Source organism: Oncorhynchus clarkii, chromosome 33, assembly GCF_045791955.1.
Source record: "Oncorhynchus clarkii lewisi isolate Uvic-CL-2024 chromosome 33, UVic_Ocla_1.0, whole genome shotgun sequence".
In the NCBI taxonomy this organism is placed as follows: Eukaryota; Metazoa; Chordata; class Actinopteri; order Salmoniformes; family Salmonidae; genus Oncorhynchus; species Oncorhynchus clarkii.
The window spans coordinates 24,389,653-24,416,853 of record NC_092179.1 but is presented as its reverse complement, the minus strand read 5'-3'; the positions used below and the strand labels follow the sequence as shown (position 1 = coordinate 24,416,853).

The 27,201-nt window shown below is 44.5% G+C and overlaps 1 protein-coding gene across 1 annotated transcript in view; it reads left to right on the top strand.

Moving 5' to 3' along the window:
* Positions 1 to 2,056: 2,056 nt before the first annotated feature.
* Positions 2,057 to 27,201, top strand: part of LOC139392823 (hepatocyte growth factor a) — a 38,817-nt gene continuing 13,672 nt past the window's right edge. Inside the window, exons 1-11 of the mRNA XM_071141105.1 lie at positions 2,057 to 2,175; positions 6,716 to 6,869; positions 7,150 to 7,262; positions 7,870 to 7,984; positions 13,386 to 13,528; positions 14,121 to 14,241; positions 14,721 to 14,839; positions 20,423 to 20,588; positions 20,748 to 20,881; positions 23,661 to 23,754; positions 24,969 to 25,090. Of these exons, the coding sequence (XP_070997206.1) occupies positions 2,112 to 2,175; positions 6,716 to 6,869; positions 7,150 to 7,262; positions 7,870 to 7,984; positions 13,386 to 13,528; positions 14,121 to 14,241; positions 14,721 to 14,839; positions 20,423 to 20,588; positions 20,748 to 20,881; positions 23,661 to 23,754; positions 24,969 to 25,090 (1,345 nt within the window). The 5' untranslated portion in view covers positions 2,057 to 2,111. The remainder of the gene's footprint in view (positions 2,176 to 6,715; positions 6,870 to 7,149; positions 7,263 to 7,869; positions 7,985 to 13,385; positions 13,529 to 14,120; positions 14,242 to 14,720; positions 14,840 to 20,422; positions 20,589 to 20,747; positions 20,882 to 23,660; positions 23,755 to 24,968; positions 25,091 to 27,201) is intronic.

The window sequence follows — 27,201 nt, the reverse complement described above, 5'->3', positions numbered from 1 at the left end:
CTGCCCTTTCCCACCTGGACAAAAGGAACACCTATGTGAGAATGCTATTCATTGACTACAACTCAGCGTTCAACACCATAGAGCCCTCAAAGCTCATCAATAAGCTAAGGACCCTGGGACTAAACATCTCCCTCTGCAACTGGATCCTGGACTTCCTGACGGGCCGCCCCCAGGTGGTGAGGGTAGGTAACAACACATTCACCACGCTGATCCTCAACACAGGGGCCCCTCAGGGATGTGTGCTCAGTCTCCCCCTGTACTCCCGGTTCACTCATGACTGCACGGTCAGGCATGACTCCAACACCATCAATAAGTTGGGGCGGCAGGTAGCCTAGTGGTTAGAGCGTTGGGCTGGTAACCAAAAAGTTGTTAGATCGAATCCCCGGTAAAAATCTATCGTTCTACCCCTGAACAAGGCAGTTAACCCACTGTTCCTAGGCCATTATTGTAAATAAGAATGTGTTCTTATGTGACACATATTAATGCCAAAATAACATGCAAAACAGGCTAAACTGGCGGGGCTAAACAGGTGCCCTGCCCTGAATGAGGGGTTGCCAGTACCTCTCTCCTTCTCTCTCTAGAGCTCTTTCTCTCTCTTTCTCTCTCTTACGGGCTGCCCATTAATGGTCGAAGTATGGATAAAAGAAGGCGCCCCCTCCACGGGTTTGTTTTGTGCCCAAAACTCAGGAACACTTACTGGTTAAACAAAATGTCCGGCTGGCTGGTACCTAAAAATGGGAAGGTTTCCAGATGTGTTTGCCCCCCTCCCACTCGCTCGCCACACCAAGAGCAAAACGCCTTACTGTAAGACTGTAGATCCTGTCACTGTCACCCAAAAGCGCTCCCGATGGGATGCCGCCATGAAACCCGAAAGGCAGCCTGAAGCTACTGTCTATGATGTGGGTCTGGGACCGAAATAACTGGCATGGCATTTTATTACTGTCCCAGAAATCTGATGGCAAGCCATTGCTTTGGGGGCAGCGTTCCAAGTTAAAGGTGGCCTGCCTCCAACATTCCTGCGTTCTCAACTTCTCAGTTCTTACTATGTTCAGTTTTTTTTCGTATTTTGGAGCTATTCTGCTGATTATTTTAGTACATGCTGCGATTTAGAATGTAAGCAAAGAAACTAAATGATTATTTTCCCCCACTCATATTTTGTCTAAAATATTGCTTTAGCTTGGACATATATATATATATATATTTGTCTCGTGGCATCTGTGGCATTTGCTGCAATATTCTCCAGTAGGCCTATATTTTGTTTCTCTCGTTTTTGAATTATCACTCATCTATACCATTCATGAGCCTACCCTATGAGCAGACTTTAAAAACGTTGAAAAGAGGTTACGTCGTTAAAATACATATTTCAACCAATTTTGCTCACTGGGTACATTCATTTAACACAAGCTATAGCCAACTACTTTATGGAAATTGCATTCCACAAATTCTCAATTTCATTTTGGGGAAGATAACTGAATCCATGTGTTCAGGAATTTACAAAAATGCACTGTCTTTGTTATGGGTCACAGGAGTTACCTAGGCTAATCCCGATGCGTTTTATGTGCAATGCGGTTTTTTGCGCATTTTGCCAGCACTTAGGTCATTAGGGGGCTTAATCAATGCGCTGCATAAAGTTTCTACATGCATGTGCAAATCATCCCAGTTTCTTCTGCAACTTCAGCCAAAAGTCGGAAAAGTGTGTGGGGACGGGGGAGGGGGGACATGCATAAACTTCTACATATTAGCTCTCAGTCTATTACAAGGGAAATTGCATGTATCCGGTTTGGCATCACCCCCAGCTGCTTAAGATAAACAAGTTGACGAACGTACTTTGCGTGAGGCTGTGGAAACTGGCTGAAGAAGGGACGAGAGTGCGGTTAAAGTGCTGGTTAATTGCCGCGCAGCTGGGGGAGGGGAACCGGTTTGATAAAGCGGACTGGGGGGGTTGAACCAGGGACGGCTTCTTTCCAGTAAAGGGGGGCATCGCTGGCTGCACTGTGGGCTCTTCCTGTTAATCCCAGATCGGACCATATAAACAGGTATAACGCGGAGAGGACGTTCAATAAATCCACGCCGCAAACCTTGGATTAGGATAATACACTACTCCATCAAAAATGAAGGCAGATATCATCTGGATTTACAAACTTTTCTTGTGTGTTGTGCTCGCTGTGAATTCAGGTAAATCTTACTAGGCAATATGACCTAACGGTAAACTATGTATAGCCTACATAGCCCGTCATTGATATTCGGTTTAGTGGCTGTGCGTATAGGCTATATCATTTTCATAGGCGTGAAAGGGAACGAGTTCTCTAAATATATCACACAGATCCGAAGACTTGTAAGTGAAATGGATTGAAGTGTAGCATTTCCATACACCAATCATTTATAACCTACGTTTAACTGGCCTGCAGACTTTTACTTTTGCGCAGAAATATTGCATATGTCATGAAGACTAAAATATTTATTTGTATTGGTAGCCTGAACGTAAAACATTATTAAATTAGTGGTTGATACATTGATACGCTGCACCATCTATCAAAATCCACAGTGGTGATCAATGGCCTGAATTATTTAGAGGTATTTGATAATGGTTGATATTGTAATTGGAATGTGGCGAGGTGGCCATGTCTTCAGTTTGTCCCTATGTGTGCATTAGCTGGCTGGTGCGGCAGGGAATGTGCATTGCGCTTTGGCATGTAGGCTAAGGTAACACGATGATGCTGCTAAGTAGAGAGGATCATTTGTGAAACACTGATTTTTGGTCAAAACTTAACAGATCTTCTCAGTTTCAAAGATTTTCTTTTAAAAAGAGGCATATGTTGAATTTAACAGATATTCTCGGTTTCAAATGTTTAAAAAATTAAAAGAGGCCTATATTGATCGTTGCCTATATCAGTGTTAGGCTATATTCATGAATTGGGCCGAGTGGTTCAATTGACTCGTAAGAAAATGTGAGTGATGTCAGTGAGAAATTACTTTATGTTTTCACTGTCATAAATACCTAATGTATGTAGGCCTAATGCATGCGTTACGCGCGGCCATCTGCGTAAAGGTAACTATAGTACACATCATAGATCCTCTGCGCTGCAGTCATGTTTTTGAAGTGCGTCTGCTGGCGATATAACTGCTTTGTCATTAAAAAAATGTATAAGTCAGGTTCATTAATATAATAGGCCCTTTACTGTCCCTGGAACGATAAATGCATAGCTACTGAAATAATTTCATGCAGTTATCCACGCAACTGATATGTTGATATAATCAAGCTAGATTGAAAACACCTAAATAGACCTATAACTAACTGCTCAGGGAAAATTACAAATGAACTTAATTTTAATTCCTGAGCTCAGTCAAGGTACATTTAATTGCTCTGGTTAAACCCAGTGGATGTTGTGCGCATGCCCGAATAGTCAGATTGTGAACCCTGCGTGTGCGCGCAGAGGTGAGTTGCGTTATAGCCACATCTGGACGCAGAGCCGAGTTCCATTAACTTCCTCGCAAATTTTCACTTACACAGATTGAATGCGTATGCAAATTCGATAACGAGACGCACCTTTAACCGGTTCCTTTGCTGTTTAAAGAAGAGATGCGTTTTATTGGATACAGGTCCTCTCCACTTTGGAAAAAGGAAACGGTACCCGTCTTCCCACATTGACATGTTTAACGTTAATGCCAAGATAGTGGACTAAAACCTAATCCGCTAATACCAAACCGAAGTTTGTCTTTTGGCATCACTACCAAAAAAAACTCGGACTATATCTGACCAACGTTGGTCAATTTAAAAAACGAATACGCCTAAATCTAATATTGAGTCGGTGAGATAACGGAATGTCTCTTTCTCTCTGTCTGAGGGAGAGGAAGAGTCTGAGTGAAGTGTAATTGCGCGGCGTGAGAAGAGATGCATGTTAGAACAACAGGGTGATGAGTCCCAGATCTAGTACTAATGCCGCCCAGGCATTGTGTCCTCCCAGAAACCATTCCGACCACGGAGAGTCTCACAGACATCACAGTGAGCTGCAGAGTACAGACGCAACGAATTGTCTCTGATGTGGGCGCATTAACATGTTTCTTACATTCAAAACTCCTAAGCACTTTTCAATTGAGAATTTTTCACTCTGGTCACAAATGATGAAGGAAAGACTGCACCACTAAAGTAAATGTTCTTTAAATACTTTATTTATGGATTTTCAATAAGGAGAACTCTGAGACCATGTGATGACAAGTTTAATATCTTCAGTCCTATAAACCCCTTCACACCAAAAGTATGTCTAGTTGTAACTTCTCACATGTTCAATTGAGGTCCCTGTAGCTTTCTTATATGTAACTTAATATCTGCCAGGAGACACTAACAACCCTTAAAAGTCTAAGCCGTTGGGGAGGTCTACTAAGCTAACATATGGAATTGTTTTAAGATGGTCATACCATGGATCATTTAGCTATTTCATTTACAGTTTTAGGACCCCTGTAGGTATCAACAACATATATTCAAATATTTAATTTGGCCTCTACTACTATAGCCCATAGAAACACATTGAATAACACATTCATAAATGGCAAAACCAACAGTCAAATAATACAAACAATGATGGTTCATTGGTTCTTGACCTATAAACAGCTGACTTCACTGTTTTAACGTTTAATGATGGTGCAGCTCTGAGCTTCATACACATTGATTGAGGGAAGCAGAGTTAGTGTTGTGTGTGTGCGTGCGTGCGTGTGTGTGTGTGTGTGTGTGTGTGAGATTGATAGCCGAGATTCTGTGTGTGCATGTCTGTCTGTCTACTCTCTTTCTGTTCACCGTCTGTCAGTCTGTTCCATCGGTCTGTTCACTGTCTCTGTCCTGTCTCAGAGTGCAGGAAGCAGTCGTTACAGAAGTATCATCTCTGTCCTGTCTCAGAGTGCAGGAAGCAGTCGTTACAGAAGTATCATCTCTGTCCTGTCTCAGAGTGCAGGAAGCAGTCGTTGCAGAAGTACAGTCTCTGTCCTGTCTCAGAGTGCAGGAAGCAGTCGTTACAGAAGTATAGTCTCTGTCCCGTCTCAGAGTGCAGGAAGCAGTCGTTACAGAAGTACAGTCTCTGTCCTGTCTCAGAGTGCAGGAAGCAGTCGTTACAGAAGTACCATCTCTGTCCCGTCTCAGAGTGCAGGAAGCAGTCGTTACAGAAGTATCATCTCTGTCCTGTCTCAGAGTGCAGGAAGCAGTCGTTACAGAAGTACAGTCTCTGTCCCGTCTCAGAGTGCAGGAAGCAGTCGTTACAGAAGTACAGTCTCTGTCCTGTCTCAGAGTACAGGAAGCAGTCGTTACAGACGTATCATCTCTGTCCTGTCTCAGAGTGCAGGAAGCAGTCGTTACAGAAGTATCATCTCTGTCCTGTCTCAGAGTGCAGGAAGCAGTCGTTACAGAAGTACAGTCTCTGTCCTGTCTCAGAGTGCAGGAAGCAGTCGTTACAGAAGTACAGTCTCTGTCCCGTCTCAGAGTGCAGGAAGCAGTCGTTACAGAAGTACAGTCTCTGTCCTGTCTCAGAGTACAGGAAGCAGTCGTTACAGACGTATCATTTCTGTCCTGTCTCAGAGTGCAGGAAGCAGTCGTTACAGAAGTACCATCTCTGTCCTGTCTCAGAGTGCAGGAAGCAGTCGTTACAGAAGTATCATCTCTGTCCTGTCTCAGAGTGCAGGAAGCAGTCGTTACAGAAGTACAGTCTCTGTCCCGTCTCAGAGTGCAGGAAGCAGTCGTTACAGAAGTATCATCTCTGTCCTGTCTCAGAGTGCAGGAAGCAGTCGTTACAGAAGTATCATCTCTGTCCTGTCTCAGAGTGCAGGAAGCAGTCGTTACAGAAGTATCATCTCTGTCCTGTCTCAGAGTGCAGGAAGCAGTCGTTACAGAAGTACCATCTCTGTCCCGTCTCAGAGTGCAGGAAGCAGTCGTTACAGAAGTAAAGTCTCTGTCCTGTCTCAGAGTGCAGGAAGCAGTCGTTACAGAAGTATCATCTCTGTCCCGTCTCAGAGTGCAGGAAGCAGTCGTTACAGAAGTACAGTCTCTGTCCTGTCTCAGAGTACAGGAAGCAGTCGTTACAGAAGTATCATCTCTGTCCTGTCTCAGAGTGCAGGAAGCAGTTGTTACAGAGATACCATCTCTGTCCTGTATCAGAGTGCAGGAAGCAGTCGTTACAGACGTATCATCTCTGTCCTGTCTCAGAGTGCAGGAAGCAGTCGTTACAGAAGTACCATCTCTGTCCTGTCTCAGAGTGCAGGAAGCAGTCGTTACAGAAGTACAGTCTCTGTCCCGTCTCAGAGTGCAGGAAGCAGTCGTTACAGAAGTACAGTCTCTGTCCTGTCTCAGAGTACAGGAAGCAGTCGTTACAGAAGTACAGTCTCTGTCCTGTCTCAGAGTACAGGAAGCAGTCGTTACAGAAGTACAGTCTCTGTCCTGTCTCAGAGTGCAGGAAGCAGTCGTTACAGAAGTACCATCTCTGTCCCGTCTCAGAGTGCAGGAAGCAGTCGTTACAGAAGTATCATCTCTGTCCCGTCTCAGAGTGCAGGAAGCAGTCATTACAGAAGTACCATCTCTGTCCCGTCTCAGAGTGCAGGAAGCAGTTGTTACAGAGATACCATCTCTGTCCTGTCTCAGAGTGCAGGAAGCAGTCGTTACAGAAGTATCATCTCTGTCCTGTCTCAGAGTGCAGGAAGCAGTCGTTACAGAAGTATCATCTCTGTCCTGTCTCAGAGTGCAGGAAGCAGTCGTTACAGCAGTACCAGAAGAGTGAGGACACCAGGCTGCTGTGTCCAGATTGCCCCCAGCCCTCCATGGTGAAGAACAGCCGCTCGCTGGAGCACTGTGCTCGCAAGTGCAGCAAGAACAAGAAAACCTTCACCTGCAGGTGCATCTCACACAAACAAAGAAGATGGTCATAGAGACAGATGCATGCAAAATGCACAACTGTTTCACACATGTTTCTCTCTCTTCCTCACTCACTCACTCACTCACTCACTCACTCACTCACTCACTCACTCACTCACTCCCTCCCTCACTGTTTCTCCATCTTTCTCTCTCGCCAGTGACCTACATTTTCCCTCTTTACCCCTCCTCCTCCCCCTCAGCCTTCATATTTCTTATCACCCAGTGCTCATCTCTCAACTACTTCCTGTATGTTCTTACAGGGCATTCTACTTTGACCATCAAAACAGGAAATGCCACTTGCTTCCCTTTGACCGCTTCATGGACAGTGCTCACAGGGAACACAGGGTGAACTTTGACCTTTATGAGAAAAAAGGTAAATATAACTGTTGACTTTAGCTCAAACATGACATTTTATCCTTACACTGTCGCTTTTCCCCCTCCAAAGCCTCGTAAAATGTTGTCTTGGAAAAAACACTGGATAACCGTTAATGTTGACTTAGCAAAATCTGCCTCAAACATGGCATTATACACTCTCTCTTTTCTCCGAAACGTTCTGAGATGTCAGTGGAATGTTTATAGACGTTTATAGCAATGCAGATATGTTGTTTGTCTAGAGTGATGGTTCTTGTGGTGTGACGGATCCTTCGAGCTTGACTTTCTAAGGTTTAAGAGCTCTCGATGTCTGTTGACACAACAACTGCCTTCCCGCTCTAGTTATGTAACTCCAGTGGCCAGAGATGTGCACACAAACATGCGGTGAACCAACCAGAGCATAAACAACATGGCCGCTGTTTACAGTTTGGACCCAAGGGATTGTTTAAGCTGTGGAGTCTCGCGCTTGAGAATTGACAAAACGCCCCAAAGTGACATTTAATTAACTTTAGGGAGCTATATCTTCCATGCAAATAATGACAGTGTTTTGCTAACTCTGACATGAATGTTTGTGTCTCTGTCTTTCTCTCTCGTCTTGGCATTTTTAGATTATGTGAGGGAGTGTATCATCGGTTCCGGGGTGAACTACAAAGGCAGGAGGGCGGTAACCAAGGCCAAGATTCCCTGTCAGTCATGGGCTGAATCCTTCCCTCACGAACACACGTAATTTTCTCTATTTTACCAAATTTTTAAATGTTATTTTTCTGTGGGATATGCAGATTTGTCAGTCTGTGGTATTTCTAAGGCTTTGTTAGAGTGTTGGGCCTTGTAGGCTAAAGTGGGATTGTTGGGTGACATACTCAGATGGTTAATGAGTTGAGCTCCTTCTGTGTAAAACTCTTTGAGATAGAATGTCTCCCCCTCTTCTCACATCAGTGACTGGAAGAGCCAAACACTTATACATCACTTAAACACTGTAGCGTTATGACACATACACACCTAACACACACACACACCCACATCCTACCCCCCCTAGACCTATCCCGTCTTACATCGCTCTAGTTAAACAAAAAACAAATTGTCAGAGAGGGAGGGTTGGCAGAAAGGAAAGAGGAAAGGTCATCAAGTACAGTAGGTACAGCAGGAAAAGCTCTCAGGTTAAGCTAAGTGAGACCAGTGAATATCTAATGATGGTTTGGAGCCATGTTCTTGTTAGCACTGCTCGTTAGCCACAAGACATTTTAACAGCAATGTTTGGGGTCGGAGAGGAAGGAGAGAGGAGATAATGGAGATGAAATTAAAGAAGAGTGGAGAGAGAAAGAGGGAGGGAGGGAGTGAACGAAAGAGAGAAAGTAGGCAGGGAAAGAGGGGGAGATAGAGAAACAGATGGAGAGAGATGGATAGAGAGAGAAAAAGAAAGAAACAAGGAAGGAGAGAGAGTGAAGGGAGAGAGAGAGTAGAGAGAGAGAGAGTGTAGAGAGAGTGTAGAAAGAGTGTAGATAGAGTGTAGGAGAGAGAGAGAGAAAGAAAGAAAGAAAGTGTAGAGAGAGAGAAGAGAGTGAGTAAAGAGAGTGCAGAGAGAGTAGAGATGTATAGACTGAGGTAATGTGCTATGTGCTCTCCAGCTGAGCTCACTAAGCCACAGACATGAGAAAAATGCAAGCCTCCGACCGAGATGAAAATACAGGGCCCACTCTCACCTCCCCCAGGACACCTTGACTCTCCCCCTCCGCCCCCTCCTCCCCTCCCCCTTGATCAGCTGCCGGATTATTCATGCAAACTGTCTGACTGATTGAATGAATCACATATGCACAGACAGACAGAGAGATGGATATGCACACAGACCCCAGCACAAATGGACAGATGTACAGACCTCTAAATATTCCTGCGTTTGATATACAGCCTAGTTCAGCGACCTTTTCTGACGAGTAACTGAATGCATCGTAGCACCCTCCAGTTGAACCACAACACAAGTTTGTTCCCCTCTCCTTAAAGGGGTGAGAGTTGCAGCTGGTTAGCGTGAGACTGTCCCAGTGTGTGAGAATTACACATAATGAAGCATGCATCATTTGGGTTTCATGTAACTATTATTGGAATGCTTGACTGATCACTGATTGCAGGTGTGACTTTTCAGGGCTTACATCTGCTGTCTGATGTTAGGACTTGGATTGTAATATCACTAAAGGAGTATTTTGAAGTTGGTATAGTAGCTTGTTAGGTAAAGATTGTGTGGTCAGTTGTATTAAAGTGTATTTGGAGGTTGCTCTATTGCAGGGTACTCAAGTCTTACCCTACGAGGTCCAGAGCCTGCTGCTTTTCTCTTCTACCTGATCATTTATTGCACACACCTGGTGTCCCAGGTATAAATCAGTCGCTGATTAGAGGGGAATCACACACCTTGTGTGTCAGGTATAAATCAGTCCCTGATTAGAGGGGAATCACACACCTGGTGTGTCAGGTATAAATCAGTCGCTGATTAGAGGGGAATCACACACCTGGTGTGTCAGGTATAAATCAGTCACTGATTAGAGGGGAATCACACACCTGGTGTCCCAGGTATAAATCAGTCGCTGATTAGAGGGGAATCACACACCTGGTGTGTCAGGTATAAATCAGTCCCTGATTAGAGGGGAATCACACACCTGGTGTCCCAGGTATAAATCAGTCCCTGATTAGAGGGGAATCACACACCTGGTGTCCCAGGTATAAATCAGTCACTAATTAGAGGTGAATCACACACCTGGTGTCCCAGGTATAAATCAGTCACTAATTAGAGGTGAATCACACACCTGGTGTCCTAGGTATAAATCAGTCACTAATTAGAGGGGAATCACACACCTGGTGTGTCAGGTATAAATCAGTCCCTGATTAGAGGAGAATCACACACCTCGTGTCCCAGGTATAATTTAGTCCCTGATTAGAGGAGAATCACACACCTCGTGTCCCAGGTATAATTCAGTCCCTGATTAGAGGGGAACAATGGAAAAAAGAGGTCCAGAGTTGAGTTTGAGGGCTGTTTTTATCTGGTTCCAGAGTTCTTCATTGTAACATTTTGAACTTGTATCATTTCCCGCTAGATCATAATGCTGTCATTTCAGCATGCAGTTTTCCAGTTTACTGGGGCTAAATCTAAAGACAAGCTGGTGTGTTTATCCTTGTCCAGAGAGAGAGATGGGGAGAGAGAGACACACACACACAGAAAGAGAGAGAGAGAGACACACACACACAGAGATAGAGTGAGAGGCACAGAGAGAGAGAAAGAAACATGAGAGACCCAGAGAGAGACAAAGAGAGGGAGACAGTGAGAGAGACACAGAGAGAGACACACAGTGAGAGAGACGTAGTGAGACAGTGAGAGAGACACAGTGAGAGAGACACAGTGAGAGAGACACAGTGATGGATGTGGAGAAAAAGAGGGAGAGGTCCAAATAGAGAGCCAGACCTATGTGCATAGTGTCTGCCTGCAACGCCATAGGGACCCCTCCTCGACAAGGAGATGAATAGTTGGCTAACATCTGTTAGCCCAACATCATTACTTTCTTTCCTCCTCTATACTGTATATACAGACACAGACAGGCAGGCAGTAAATCTTCTTACTGGCTCCTCTCTCTCCTCATGTGGAGCTGGGGGTGCAGCTCACCAGATAAAGTGAAATCCTGTATTTTTTTTAATGACATTCTGATAGACTTTTATGACGTTAAAGGAACGTGTTGATATGTTAATAAGCAGGACTCAACTCATTATGTTTTTGGCTGTTGGCAGGCAGTCGGTCAGGTCCAAGTTGAAGTCTGGCCCTGTCCAAAATAAGCTCCTAGATCCTTGGTACTACATGTGGATGCAACTTAATGGTATAGGTGCAAGTAATATGGTCAGATCTACACTAGTGTCTAGGGGGCTTCTGGGCTTGTGGTTGTCTCTGGACTGGGCATTAGACTACCACGTAGATGGAAGGGTTTTGGTTCATAGCAGACTGGACTCCCACTATTTCACTGAAGACTCTCTCGTGGTCTAAGTTAGATCTCTGCGTTTCCTCTGGCAATGGGATGAGTGATGTTGTGCATTAGTGAAGTTCTATGGAGGTCGGAGGGCACAGGGGGGAGTGCCGAGCCGGCTCTCCCCCAAGAAAGGGCCCTGGCATTGGGGTTGAGGGTTGAACCAAGCTGCTGATAGGAAGGCGTTGGGGTTGAGGGCTGAGCCGAGCTGCTGATAGGAAGGCCCCTCTGGTTTTCTTTCTATTCATTTTTTTATTCTCCATCTCTCTTTCCATGTCTCAGCATCTCTTCTGTTGTTCTCTTTTCATGTCTCCAGCATCTCTTCTGTTGCTCTCTTTCCATGTCTCAGCATCTCTTCTGTTGCTCTCTTTCCATGTCTCAGCATCTCTTCTGTTGTTCTCTTTTCATGTCTCAGCATCTCTTCTGTTGTTCTCTTTTCATGTCTCAGCATCTCTTCTGTTGTTCTCTTTTCATGTCTCAGCATCTCTTCTGTTGCTCTCTTTCCATGTCTCAGCATCTCTTCTGTTGTTCTCTTTTCATGTCTCAGCATCTCTTCTGTTGCTCTCTTTCCATGTCTCAGCATCTCTTCTGTTGCTCTCTTTCCATGTCTCAGCATCTCTTTTTTGTATTTTTATTTCTCCATCATCAAATCAAATCACATTTATTTATAAAGCCCTTCGTACATCAGCTGATATCTCAAAGTGCTGTACAGAAACCCAGCCTAAAACCCCAAACAGCAAGCAATGCAAGTGTAGAAGCACGGTGGCTAGGAAAAACTCCCTAGAAAGGCCAAAACCTAGGAAAAAACCAGGCTATGAGGGGTGGCCAGTCCTCTTCTGGCTGTGCTGGGTGGAGAGTACAACAGAACATGGCCAAGATGTTCAAATGTTCATAAATGACCAGCATGGTCAAATAATAGGTCTGGGATAGGTAGCACATCCGGTGAACAGGTCAGGATTCCATAGCCGCAGGCAGAACAGTTGAAACTGGAGCAGCAGCACGGCCAGGTGGACTGGGGACAGCAAGGAGTCATCATGCCAGGTAGTCCTGAGGCATTTCCTACGGCTCAGGTCCTCCGAGAGAGAGAAAGAAAGAGATAATTAGAGAGAGCATACTTAAATTCACACAGGACACCGGATAAGACAGGAGAAGTACTCCAGATATGACAAACTGACCCTAGCTCCCCGACACAAACTACTGCAGCATAAATACTGGAGGCTGAGACAGGAGGGGTCAGGAGACACTGTGGCCCCATCCGATGATACCCCCGGACAGGGCTAACAGGAAGGATATAACACCACCCACTTTGCCAAAGCACAGCCCATATGCTTCACATGGTGCTTTTACTCCCAAAAGGTGTGTGTGTGTGTGTGTGTGTGTGTGTGTGTGTGTGTGTGTGTGTGTGTGTGTGTGTGTGTGTGTGTGTGTGTGTGTGTGTGTGTGTGTGTGTGTGTGTGTGTGTGTGTGTGTGTGTGTGTGTGTGTGTGTGTGTGTGTGTGTGTGTGTGTGTGTGTGTGTGTGTGTGTGTGTGTGTGTGTGTGTCCATGTGTGTCTCCCCCGACCCTTCTGCTGAACTAATGTGCAATGTAGAAGAAATAGATTATGTTTCAATTTGTGAAGTTGGTGAAAACAAGAAATGGTTGAGCTGCTGTTTCTGATTGGTAGTTGTGTGGTAAAATCCGTGTTGTGAGACTCTGTGCATGTGTAGCAGTTACTGGCTGATTTACAGGCCAGACTGGAAGCATTTACTGGTAGATTAGCCTGAGGGCATGGAATGAATGTGAAGGGAGGATGTACTAGAAGATAATATTTTCCATTTTCTATACATTTTTATTACACTTTGTCTATATTACTATGGTCCAAGATAATTTAGCGATGTAGCTAAGTTAGCATGTTGCGACTCTACCAACTGTCTTTGTTTTTGGCTCAGTTTTTAGCGTGCTATCCTTCGGAGCTAAGGGCCCCCAATTCACGTCAATATCTAAGAGAAACCCACAGAAATCACATCTTAAACAAAATTAAGTTCTACAACTTTATGAGTCCTAAAACAGCAACTCCTATCGTGCTTGTCACACACATTTGGTCATTCCCACTTCATGCTTAGTAGTGTTTTTCTCCACACTTTCCCACAGCTTCCAGCCGGCGAGACTAGGCAAGAAGGACCTGAACGGGAACTTCTGCCGTAACCCCAAGAACGAGAGCAGTGGGCCCTGGTGTTTCACTACAGACCCAGAGGTCAGGCACCAAGAGTGTGGCCTGCCTCAGTGCTCCCAAGGTAACACCTCAACCAGCAGAGTCCAATTACACGTTGGGCCCAGTTTCCCAGACACAGGTTAAGCCTAGTGCTGGATTTAAGAGCACTTTCAATTGAGATTATCTTTAGTCTAGGACTAGGCTTAATCTGTGCTTGGAAAAATGGCCCTTTGGTTTGCCCAACATAGACATCTTTGAAATGTCAATGATATGTCATTTACTGGAGTGAAGCTGATTTGTTGTCGAAAAGCAGCCATGTTTTTGGAAGTTTTTTTCAACTGAACTCTACTTGCTAATAGTGTACCACTGCGGTCTGATAACAACCCTCTGTTATCCCGATAACAACCTAGAAAAACATATCTTGTGCTCTTGTAGCTGAACAAGAATGTTGTTTTTGACGCACCAGGGAATACCAATTCACTACCGTGTCAAGAAATGTTTAGTATGCTAGTATATTAGTTCTCATTGAATATTGTACAAAGATTGAGAGATAAGCATGTTGCTAACATTATTAAAGTGATCAACTTTACAATAAGATGAAAGTCAGACTGTTATTTAGTCATATTTAATCGTGTTATGGGAAGGTTGTGCTAACGTTGTTTTTGCGTTTGCAGTGGAGTGTATGAGGTGTAACGGGGAAGACTACAAAGGGCCGATGGATCACACAGAGAGTGGGAAGGAGTGTCAGAGATGGGATTCATCCAAGCCCCACAGACACCCCTACCAACCTAAAAAGTGAGTAAGGAAACCCATAGCCTTATGCATTTATAGCACAGTAAGTTATGGCGTTATTACGTTACTTACTTTTAAATGAATTACTCCTTTTTATTACTTCAAAGTAAATTGTTTGTGATCTTTGGATTAGCCCACTGCTGTTAGTTAGTCAACCTTCTGTATGCAGTGAATGTGGTGAAGGTCTGTGGATGAATGTATACTCAGACCCACCACACTGCAGTCCCTCATCAAGTTCTACACACACACACACACACACACACACACACACACACACACACACACACACACACACACACACACACACACACACACACACACACACACACACACACACACACACACACACACACACACACACACACACACCCTACACAGCTGCACAAACGCTCCCTCTATCCTAATACACAGGAGATGAACCCATGTAGCATAACTCTCTCTGTCTCTGTCTCTTTCATATTTTTTCCCATCTTTCTTCACAGGTACCCTGATAAAGGGCTGAATGACAACTACTGTCGGAATCCGGACAACCGTTTGCGTCCGTGGTGTTACACCATGGACCCACAAACACCCTGGGAGTACTGCAACATCAGTGTGTGTGGTGAGTGTGTGCACTTTCTAGTGTCTTCCTCTTTATCCCAAATAGTGAAATGTCTAATGTCTAACGACTGTCTAATGATACTGGTATGGCATACCAACGCTTAGAGTGTGGAAGGACAGACATGTTAGATAATCAGTCTGGTTTTGTGGTCTCAGCATATTGTTCTGTTGGGTTCTGTTGTGTTCTGTTGGGTTGTGTTGGGTCGAGGTGGAGCAGGAAGCACTCACATAGTAAAGAATAGTGGATGGTACACATTTTCTTACACACACACACCTCGTCCGGATCCTCATTAATGCGATGTCACAGCTCCCTCGTTGAGAGAGGGGGCCCCTGTCCCTCCCAATACTTCACCATTCTCTCACACACATTCCCTATTCCCTACAGTGAGGGGAAAAAGTATTTGATCCCCTGCTGATTTTGTACGTTTACCCACTGACAAAGAAATGATTGGTCTATAATTTTAATGGTAGGTTTATTTGAACAGTGAGAGACAGAATAACAACAACAAAAATCCAGAAAAACACATGTCAAAAATGTAAAAAATTGATTTGCATTTTAATGAGGGAAATAAGTATTTGACCCCTCTGCAAAACATGACTTAGTACTTGGTGGCAAAACCCTTGTTGGCAATCACAGAGGTCAGATGTTTCTTGTAGTTGGCCACCAGGTTTACACACATCTCAGGAGGGATTTTGTCCCACTCCTCTTTGCAGATCTTTTCCAAGTCATTAAGGTTTCGAGGCTGACGTTTGGCAACTCGAACCTTCAGCTCCCTCCACAGATTTTCTATGGGATTAAGGTCTGGAGACTGGCTAGGCCACTCCAGGACCTTAATGTGCTTCTTCTTGAGCCACTCCTTTGTTGCCTTGGCCGTGTGTTTTGGGTCATTGTCATGCTGGAATACCCATCCACGACCCATTTTCAATGCCCTGGCTGAGGGAAGGAGGTTCTCACCCAAGATTTAACGGTAGATGGCCCCGTCCATCGTCCCTTTGATGCGGTGGAGTTGTCCTGTCCCCTTAGCAGAAAAACACCCCCAAGGCATAATGTTTCCACCTCCATGTTTGACGGTGGGGATGAGGTTCTTGGGGTCATAGGCAGCATTCCTCGGCGAGTTGAGTTGATGCCAAAGAGCTACATTTTGGTCTCATCTGACCACAACACTTTCACCCAGTTGTCCTCTGAATCATTCAGATGTTCATTGGCAAACTTCAGACAGGCATGTATATGTGCTTTCTTGAGCAGGGGGGCCTTGCGGGCGCTGCAGGATTTCCCTCCTTCACGGCATAGTGTGTTACCAATTGTTTTCTTGGTGACTATGGTCCCAGCTGCCTTGAGATCATTGACAAGATTTCCCGTGTAGTTCTGGGCTGATTCCTTACCGTTCTCATGATCATTGCAACTCCACGAGGTGAGATCTTGCATGGAGCCCCAGGCCGAGGGAGATTGACAGTTCTTTTGTGTTTCTTCCATTTGCGAATAATCGCACCAACTGTTGTCACCTTCTCACCAAGCTGCTTGGCGATGGTCTTGTAGCCCATTCCAGCCTTGTGTACGTCTACAATCTTGTCCCTGACATCCTTGGAGAGCTCTTTGGTCTTGGCCATGGTGGAGAGTTTGGAATCTGATTAATTGATTGCTTCTGTGGACAGGTGTCTTTTATACAGGTAACAAACTGAGATTAGGAGCACTCCCTTTAAGAGTGCGCTCCTAATCTCAGCTTGTTACCTGTATAAAAGACACCTGGGAGCCAGAAATCTTTCTGATTGAGAGGGGGTCAAATACTTATTTCCCTCATTAAAATGCAAATCAATTTATAACATTTTTGACATGCGTTTTTCTAGATTTTCTTGTTGTTATTCTGTCTCTCACTGTTCAAATAAACCTACCATTAAAATGATAGACTGATCATGTCTTTGTCGTTACAAAATCAGCAGGGGATCAAATACTTTTTTCCCTCACTGTATATATGCCCATACAACTTCACTAAACAAACCATAATCTCCCCCATTAGTCCTTCCTAGCAGTGGAATAGAATACGAGACTCCCACAGAATTCAATAGAACTCTTCAATATTTTGATGTATTTATCTGTATGGGGATTCTACTGTGATCAGAAGGGAAGAGAGTGGACCACACTGAGTCTGTAGAGGGGCTTTCTAACTTTATTTAACCAGGAAAGAGCCTTGAGGTTAGAAACCTATTTTGCGAGGGCAACCACTGTGATTGAAGTGGTGGTTTTAGGGAGGTCCGGGTTGTGGTTTTGAGAGTGCCAAAGTTTTCTTTGGTAGAGGGGCCACAATGGTGGTTTGGGGGGATAACGAGATAAGTATAGGAGCCTTCCAAAGGAGACAGGGAGAGGCTTTGTTTGGGATATTTAGTTTTTCATGTGTCTCTAAGCTGAAAGCTATTTACCTCAGAGTGAGGCCAAGTGGGCTGTATTTGTCAACTGCAGGGGAGGAAGAGTTTGACGGTTTAAAACTTCCACTTCAAATTTTTACTAAGGCTGGGTTTACACAGGCAGCTTAATTCTGATCTTTTTCCACTAATTGGTATTTTCACCAGTCAGATCAGCTCCTTTTGCCAATAATTGGGCAAAAGATCACAATTGGGTTGCTTGTGTAAACTCATCCTTAGTCATGCATTGATGACAATGGAAGACTAACTAGAAATTTCACTTTAAGTGGAAATTATGATTCACCCTTATGAAATATATTAACTGTAGGGGGGTAGCCAAAATGGCTGAATAGCTACTGGCACAGATAGTTCCAATAGATTGGGAGGCATTGGGAGTAATGTTCATCATCGTTATCAACAGAACACACAGGCGCCACAGTTGTAACATCATGGATGTTGAAACCATAACAGATTGTCAGAAGTGTTGTAGAAAGCAAGGTCCACTGAAACCCTGGCACTACAACTGAGGACCTGACTAGATGGGGGGGGATGAGAGGGCGTGCTAGTGTGTTGGGGAGTTCGCTGTTTGTCTGTGTGCCTGCATACTTGCATGTGCGTGACATGACATCCTGTGTGTGTGTGTGTGTGATGAGAGAGGATAGAAACCACTTTTAGACAGTTTGATATTCTTCATCCAAAGGGATGTTCAACACTGACCTTGAGCCCACGCCCCCCCCCCCCCCCGGCTGAGGGCCGTGATTTACAACCGGGGAGTAAAAAATAATTTGTCCAGATGGATACTGCGCTGCCTAACCTGTAGATAACAAAGGTGACCCGACGTTAGATGCCGGCATGCATTACATCAAGCCAAAAGAACATCCTCCTTCTGTCCTCCTCTCCAAACATTCCCTTCCTTTTTTTTCTGTTCGCGGCTCATTTCTCAAACAGTATAGAAGCACAAATCCCACAAATCCGGAGGGGTTGCAGAAATTCCAATAAATCCGTCCCTGTACACTGTAACATGAAAAAGCGGAGCTCAGAGGTTTTTCGGGATCGTTTTTTGGAGGCCAGAGGGCCAGGAAGCCTTGTTAAGCAGGCTGAATGCAGGGTTGTTTGGCTTGGCGGTGAGTACCACATCCATCAGCCCTTCGTTACAGTAACCCACCCTTACAGTCACACATGTAAGAGGCCAAGCTACCCAAGCAATAGGGATCTAACTAGGCTCAACCCACACATGCATGTTCCTCCTGCCAAAACCTGGTATGGAACACTGTGCACCATGAACGAGGCCAGTACAGTATAGGATAGAGGGGATTTGCAGATGCTAGATAGTAGATATTCCCTTTTTGTAGCCTTTTGTAGAGCTTTGAGAGCTATGTTTGAAAAGTACTTAAGTATTTTAGTACTTAAAGGAGAAAGATACCCAAACTAAACCTGTCTAAACTCTCCCAAAAATCTGTTGGATATCAGAAACTCAAATTTTCAGATACTCTTCATCTGTTTTTATAACCACTTTGTCCTGACACTCAGATATGTGATACCCAATACCCTATAACCTACCCTGGCTGTCCAGTCTGTTTGTGCAATTAGCCTAGTACTCTACGTGTTCGTTTATTGAATAGCATGACAGAGATAGAAGAGTTGGCTACTGCCCATTCCCATTAGTCTCATAATGTCAGTCTGTGGTCTGTTGTAGTGTTGGTTTCGGTATGTCTCGTGGTGGGGCACCACTGTTTTGGATAAATAGACAGATTATAGGCCATACAGTACTACAGATGTAGGCTGTTAATTTGATCACTCTTATTTTACTTATGTAAATCCCAAACCTCTGCATTTTCCTGCACTGTGGAAAATGCAGAGGTTTGTGATTTACATAAGTTCAATGAAATCTTGCACACACAGTATATTAACAGTATTGCACTTTTCATCTTTTTTCAAAAAACGTTTACCCAGCTAATAGCCTAACCACCGATCAAGCAACATTATGGACTAAACAGGATTATTTTGCTTTGATAATGCTGGTCAAATTAAGATCCAACATCTGTACTGACTGTTTATGGTCATTTGTCTCTAGGCTCTCCCTCTTTTCTTTATCCCTCCTTCCTGCCCCTCTCTCTCCCTCCTGCCTTCGTTGTCTGGTTTCTCTCTCTCTCCCCTGCTGCCTTCTCTGTATGGTTTCTCTCTCTCCCTCCTGTCTTCTCTGTATGGTGTCTCTCTCTCCCTCCTGTCTTCTCTGTCTGGTTTCTCCATCTCTCTCCCTCCTGTCTTCTCTGTCTGGTTTCTCCATCTCTCTCCCTCCTGTCTTCTCTGTCTGGTTTCTCCATCTCTCTCCCTCCTGTCTTCTCTGTCTGGTTTCTCCATCTCTCTCCCTCCTGCCTTCTCTGTCTGGTCTCTCTCTCTCTCCCTGCTGCCTTCTCTGTCTGGTTTCTCTCTCTCTCCCTGCTGCCTTCTCTGTCTGGTTTCTCTCTCTCCCTCCTGTCTTCTCTGTCTGGTTTCTCCATCTCTCTCCCTCCTGTCTTCTCTGTCTGGTTTCTCCATCTCTCTGTCTGGTTTCTCCATCTCTCTCCCTCCTGTCTTTTCTGTCTGGTTTCTCCATCTCTCTCCCTCCTGTATTCTCTGTCTGGTTTCTCCATCTCTCTCCCTCCTGTATTCTCTGTCTGGTTTCTCCATCTCTCTCCCTCCTGTCTTCTCTGTCTGGTTTCTCCATCTCTCTCCCTCCTGCCTTCTCTGTCTGGTTTCTCTCTCTCCCTCCTGTCTTCTCTGTCTGGTTTCTCCATCTCTCTCCCTCCTGTCTTCTCTGTCTGGTTTCTCCATATCTCTCTGTCTGGTTTCTCCATCTCTCTCCCTCCTGTCTTTTCTGTCTGGTTTCTCCATATCTCTCCCTCCTGTCTTCTCTGTCTGGTTTCTCCATATCTCTCCCTCCTGTCTTCTCTGTCTGGCTTCTCCATCTCTCTCCCTCCTGTCTTCTCTGTCTGGTTTCTCTCTCTCTCCCTCCTGCCTTCTCTGTCTGGTTTCTCCCCTGTCAACCTCTTTACATTCTTCTTTCTGTCTATCATCTTATCTATCACTCATCTCTCATCCTAAATCCTCTTTCTCTCTCTCTCTTGTCCCTATACCCACCCCCCTCTCTCTGTTTTCATCCCTCTCTCTCTCAACTTCCTTCTTCTTCTCCCCCTCTCTGTCTCAGACCCAGGTAATGACTCTGATGTGGATGCTACATCGTCGTGTTTCAGGGAGCAGGGACAGAGTTACCACGGTACTGTGAGCGTCACCCCATCGGGCGTCACATGTCAACGCTGGGACTCCCAGTTCCCCCATAACCACACCTACAGCCCGCAGAACTACAAGTGCAAGTGAGTGATGCCATTCAATACCCACATGGGTTTTCTTTTGTGTCTGTCACTGGTACGAGAAATATAGGGAAACGGACACATACAGTCATATTATTACGTATGTCCACGTGGGAAGCCGCTATTTAACCGGTGTGTACGTATCTCTCTCTTACATCACAGAGACCTGAGAGAGAACTACTGTCGGAACCCAGATGGTGCAGAGATCCCATGGTGCTTCACTACAGATCCTAACCAGAGACTAGCCTTCTGCACCCATATACCCCGGTGTGAGACAGAGAACATCGACACAGAAGGTGAGACACAGTTTTGTTTTCCACATGCTCCTCCAACCCGGCACCGAAAGACTTTGATGGAAGGACTATTGTGTTGAGCATGCCAATTATTGATTCTACTGAGACACAACACCACACAGCAGACTGGCCCCATGCAATACATTAGAACCATCACCACCTTTATTCACTTAGTACACCCAGAATTACATGTTGTGTTATGGTTCTCCCACAGTAAACAGACTGAATAGACAGCCACATTTACGTTAATAATAATATTGCATTTACAAAAATCCACATGCAGTGTGTACACATTAATCAGCAAAAAATGTATATACATTTGAAGTCTGAAGTTTACATACACCTCAGCCAAATACATTTAAACTCAGTTTTTCACAATTCCTGACATTTCGTCCTAGTAAAATGTCCCTGTCTTAGGTCAGTTAGGATCACCACTTTATTTTAAGAATGTGAAATGTCAGAAAAATAGGAGAGAGAATTATTAATTTCAGCTTTTATTTCTTTCATCACATTCCCAGTGGGTCAGAAGTTTACATACACTCAAGTAGTATTTGGTAGCATTGCCTTTAAATTGTTTAACTTGGGTTAAACATTTCGGATAGCCTTCCACAAGCTTCCCACAATAAGTTGGGTGAATTTTGGCCCAGTCCTCCTGACAGAGCTGGTGTAACTGAGTCAGGTTTGTAGGCCTCCTTGCCCGCACACGCTTTTTCAGTTCTGCCCACACATTTTCTATAGGATTGAGGTCAGGGCTTTGTGATGGCCACTCCAATACCTTGACTTTGTTGTCCTTAAGCCATTTTGCCACAACTTTGGAAGTATTTTTGGGGTCATTGTTCATTTGGAAAACCCATTTGCGACCAAGCTTTAACTTCCTGACTGATGTCTTGAGATGTTGCTTCAATATATCCACATAATTATCCTCCCTCATGATACCATCTAATTTGTGAAGTGCACCAGTCCCTCCTGCAGCAAAGCACCACCACAACATGATGCTGCCACCCCCGTGCTTCACGGTTGGGATGGTGTTCTTCGGCTTGCAAGTCTCTTTTTCCTCTAAACATAACGATGGTCATTATGGCTAAACAGTTCTATTTTGTTTCATCAGAACAGAGGACATTTCTCCAAAAAGTACGATCTTTGTCCCCATGTGCAGTTACAAACCGTAGTCTGACTTTTTTATGGCGGTTTTGGAGCAGTGGCTTCTTCCTTGCTGAGCGGCCTTTCAGGTTATGTCGATAGGTACAAAAGGATCTATGTCCACAGTAAAACGAGTCCTATGTTTCCTCCAGCATCTTCACAAGGTCCTTTGCTGTTGTTCTGGGATTGATTTGCACCTTTCGTACCAAAGTACGTTCATCTCTAGGAGACAGAACGCGTCTCCTTCATGAGTGGTATGACGGCTGCTTGGTCTCATGGTGTTTATACTTGCGTACCATTGTTTGTACAGATGAACGTGGTACATTCAGGCGTTTGGAAATTGCTCCCAAGGATCAACCAGACTTGAGGAGGTCTACATTTTGTTTCTGAAGTCTTGGCTGAATTCTTTTGATTTTCCATTATGTCAAGCAAAGAGGCACTGAGTTTGAAGGTAGGCCTTGAAATACATCCACAGGTACACCTCCAATTAGCCTATCAGAAGCTTCTAAAGCCATGACACCATTTTCTGGAATTTTCCAAGGTGTTTAAAGGCACAGTCAACTTAGTGTATGTAAACCTCTGACCCACTGGAATTGTGATGCATTGAATTATAAGTGAAATAATCTGTTTGTAAACAATTGTTGGAAAAATTACTTGTGTCATGCACAAAGTAGATGTCTTAACAGACTTGTCAAAACTATAGTTTGTTAACAAGACATTTGTGGGGTGTTTGAAAAACGAGTTGTAATGACTCCAACCCTAGTAAATGTAAACTTCCGACTTCTTCAACTGTATGTGCATGGTACGGATGTTTAAACAATATACTGTATGCTATGTGAATGACTAGATATGTGGTGTAATCGGGTGTATGGCTGCTATGTACTGTATTTGCAATTGACCTCTAAACTTCAGCTGCAATATGTTGAGAATGAGCTGTGGTCGCTTACTGAAACAGACGACTGGCATTCTTTTGGACATGTTTGGTTTTGGTTTGTTTGCCCTACAAATTAATTTTCCTCAAATTACAAGAAGAAACAACAAATGGTCAGACAGCAATTCAACGTTTGCTGGAATTCTCTCTCACTCATACATGTCTATGCTTTGCATTTCAAAAGAGCTTTCTGGAGGAAAAGAGAGTGCTTTGGTCACTACAGGTACCTCTGGTTCCGCTTAGCAACAGCCGATATGTGGGAGAAATCTTCCTGGCTCTTTTATTCCATTTGGGAACCACCAATTACAGATTGGCACAACATGTTAAATAAATCCAAACCACAAATCGAGCCCGTTTCAACGTGATTTTTTTTACAATGGCATCAATATCAGAATGTTGTCTCAGTGGACATACGCACACAAAATGTACAATTGTAAGGCAACCAGCTGCAATAGGATTGTGAGTTTTGCTCAACAACATTTCTGTTGAACAAACTAACAATCCTATTGCAGCTGGTAGCCTAACAATTTTACGTTGAATCAACACGTTTTGTTCTACACTGTGGGTATAGCTGTGTGTGTGCGTGCGTTCGTGTCTGTGGGAGAGAGCGAAAGAGACTGTAGATGGTTATCTCAATAAACCGCATATAGGGTCGGTTTAAGACTACTCCGTGTTTTATTTTCTCCTTCTCTCTATCTCTGACTGTCCCAGATTGTTATGAGGGCAATGGAGGGAATTACACAGGCAATTTATCCAAGACCAGATCAGGAATTCCCTGCGGACTCTGGGCAAATCATAGCAACAGGTACAGTAAACCTCATACATTACACACACAACTGGAACTTACCTCTCAATCCATATTCACATGAGAAAAAGTCAAACTATGGGTTCAAGCAATGTATGGGAAGGTTTCGTTGACATTCTTTCAAATTCTCTGGCTTTTTCGATTAACTGTTTATTGACGAAGTATTTCCCGGTGCTTAGAGAAAATCCCCTTGTAAATGAATAAATTTAAGCCGTGAAAACAAACAACGACAGGAAATCAGGGGCCCCATCAGTTCTGGGCCTGCTATTATTTTTCTAGCTGACAGAGAGGAAGCCTTACGGTGCTTCCAGAACTTCCAGAACACGCCACCCTGGAGGGGGGCATAGTCTGCCCCTCTCTCCACATCCGTGTGCCCCCATGCTAAAGTACCATAGCTAACGTTGGCCCTGGCTGTTAGAAATGCTTAATTTAAAGGAATTTAAAAGCCAAAATGGCAGCGACAGATGGACATGTGCCAGAGCTGACCCGTGACCCCAGGAAGTGCTTCCACGGCCCGGCAGATCAAAGCCAATCAGCTTCCCTCCTGGGCCCGCAGCCAGCGAGTCTGCCCCTCGCACAAGGTCAAGGGGTCGGCGCAGAAAAATGGCGTAAAGGTTACAACTTGTTTAACATTGGCGGGGGAAGTGAAATTATCTTCACACTGGCTACAAATCGGTTTCCCCCTCTCCTCACATTGTGTTTGTCTGAGGGTACCAGTCAATCCTGATCCAAGCCCTCCAACAAATTGATCACATCTAAAGATATTCCAATTATTTGAATGTATGAAACTGAAGGACTGGAATTGCTATTTCAACAAGACTAACGAAGGCATCTGTTTAGGCTCGGTTTAGTCTATGTGCAGTGAAGTATACGACCAGATCTTGAGTCCACGTTTCCAGTGTTTGGACTGTATCTTTGAGTTGAGTCTGTAGCTTCTTCCTTGTGATTGCTGGGATTGCATACTTTAATATTCCCCGGAGCACTCTCCACAAAACTGCTTTGCTTCCTTGTAAGGCCTCTGCATAGCTGGAATTCTGAGGATTCACTGCCCCGAAAGTAACAGCTGAGTCAAAGTTTCCAACCTGAATGCAGTTATGGCGTCAGACTTTTCCATGTGTATGTGTGCGTGTCCTCATACAGTATATGTGTATCTACAGTATGTGTCTCTGTGTGTGTGCTTCTGCATGTGTCCTCACATATGTTGTGTTTTCCAGTGGAGAATCCAGTGTGGGTCTGGAGAGGAACGTGTGTAGGAATCCAGACCAGGATAAGCACGGTCCCTGGTGTCACACTACAGACCCCTCTATCCCATGGGACTACTGCAAGCTCAAACGCTGTAAGAATACAAAACACTGTCTTCATCCAATCTGTCTCATCCCCTATACACTCCTACATCTAACCTACATCGACCTTACATCTACCCTACCCTTCATCCAACCTACATCGACCCTACATCTACCCTCAAACGCTGTAAGAATACAAAACACAGTCTTCATCCAATCTCTGTTTCATCCCCTATACACTCCTACATCGACCCTTCATCTATCCTACATCGACCATACATGTCAAGTAATCAATAATGGAGATGGTTACGTCAGCCATGCTCGTGTGGTGAGTAACATCGTCTTGTGTTTGCTCCCTGAGCTAGTGCCTAGGCTTTAGCTCAGACAGTTAATAGTATTGTTGTGCACAGGAGACCTGAGCTCCGACCAGTAGGTCTCATCAGCGGCCCAATCATCAGATGATGCTTCGTCTTCAGTTACTGAATGTCATTTAAGAAAAATCCAGTGAAAAGTCTAGCTACACTCATAACTCTGTGTTGTTCACTCAATCTTATGGGACATCAACACAGCAATGATCTTTGTTCCATGAGTGTTACGTACGCCTCTAGGAAGAGGGAACGCAACACCCTGCTACAACTCAACTCCCCGTGGAGTGAAAGAGGTATGGGACTGTAGGTGCAAGTAAGGATGACAAAGGCAGAGATCGGTACCATTTACAGGGAATTTATTCCATCACACTGATATTTTTTGGGAAAAGGGGCTGGACGGAGCCAAAGCAAAGAAAGTAAATGTCAAAGCCCCCTCTCCTACCTTACCTGCATACCCACTACTTACCTAACCTACCCTCTCCTACCTTACCTGCCTACCCACTACTTACCTAACTTACCCTCTCCTACCTTACCTGCCTACCCACTACCTACCTAACTTACCCTCTCCTACCTTACCTGCCTACCCACTACTTACCTAACTTACCCTCTCCTACCTTACCTGCCTAACCACTACTTACCTAACCTACCCTCTCCTACCTTACCTGCCTACCCACTACTTACCTAACCTACCCTCTCCTACCTTACCTGCCTACCCACTACTTACCTAACCTACCCTCTCCTACCTTACCTGCCTACCCACAACTTACCTAACTAGCACCACCTGGCACACTAAGCCAAATTACAGGGGGTGGTCCGCCCAGGTCTTACCTAGTGTGCATAGAGACAGTATATACTACGGGTATATGTATGCCCTCGGGCCTCTTGCCTAAGCACTCCCAAGGTGCCTTCCCCTTCCCCCCCTGGGAACAAAACCAGAATAACAAAAACAATTTCAATAATCAAAACCACTGCATCCTATTGGCACACACACATACATCAGAACCAGCAGTTACACAATACTTAACAAAACTCTGAGCAACAACTAACACAGAATTTACCCATCAGCTCCCCAGCAACAATCAACACAGGACACAATCAACACAGGACACAATCAACACAGGACACAATCAACACAGGACACAATCAACACAGGACACAATCAACACAGGACACAATCAACACAAGACACACTCAACACAGGACACACTCAACACAGGACACACTCAACACAGGACACACTCAACACAGGACACACTCAACACAGGACACAATCAACACAGGACACAATCCTCTCCCTCAGCTCTATTCTCTCAGCAATCATCTCTCTTCTGAGCAAAAGAACACGGCCTTATATTGCTTCAGAAGGAGTCTGTATTTGAAGACAGCTGTTTCCTGACGAGGGGGCGGGGTCAGCTCTCCAATTAGCAATGGGGGCCGACCAATCAGCTGCTTGGGGGAATTTCAGGAAGCCATCCTGTAACACACACATACATACGAATACACAAACCACAACACAGAAACTGGGGAACATAACAATGAGTAATACAGCTGTCGTTTTGTTTGTGACGTTTCCGTTGATGGGATTATTGCACATTTGTAACACTACAATGAATTACATAGTCTAACGACTGAAATTTGCTGCAAAGCTTCACTTACTCGCATCACTTGTTACAGTTATGTTATGGCTTAGTGCAGTGATTTCATTCAGCTAGCTGGCACAGAATGGACACACTCTAACTCCCAACAGATGTCGAATCTCATCCAGACCACTTTTATTATCTGCAAAGCCATTCACT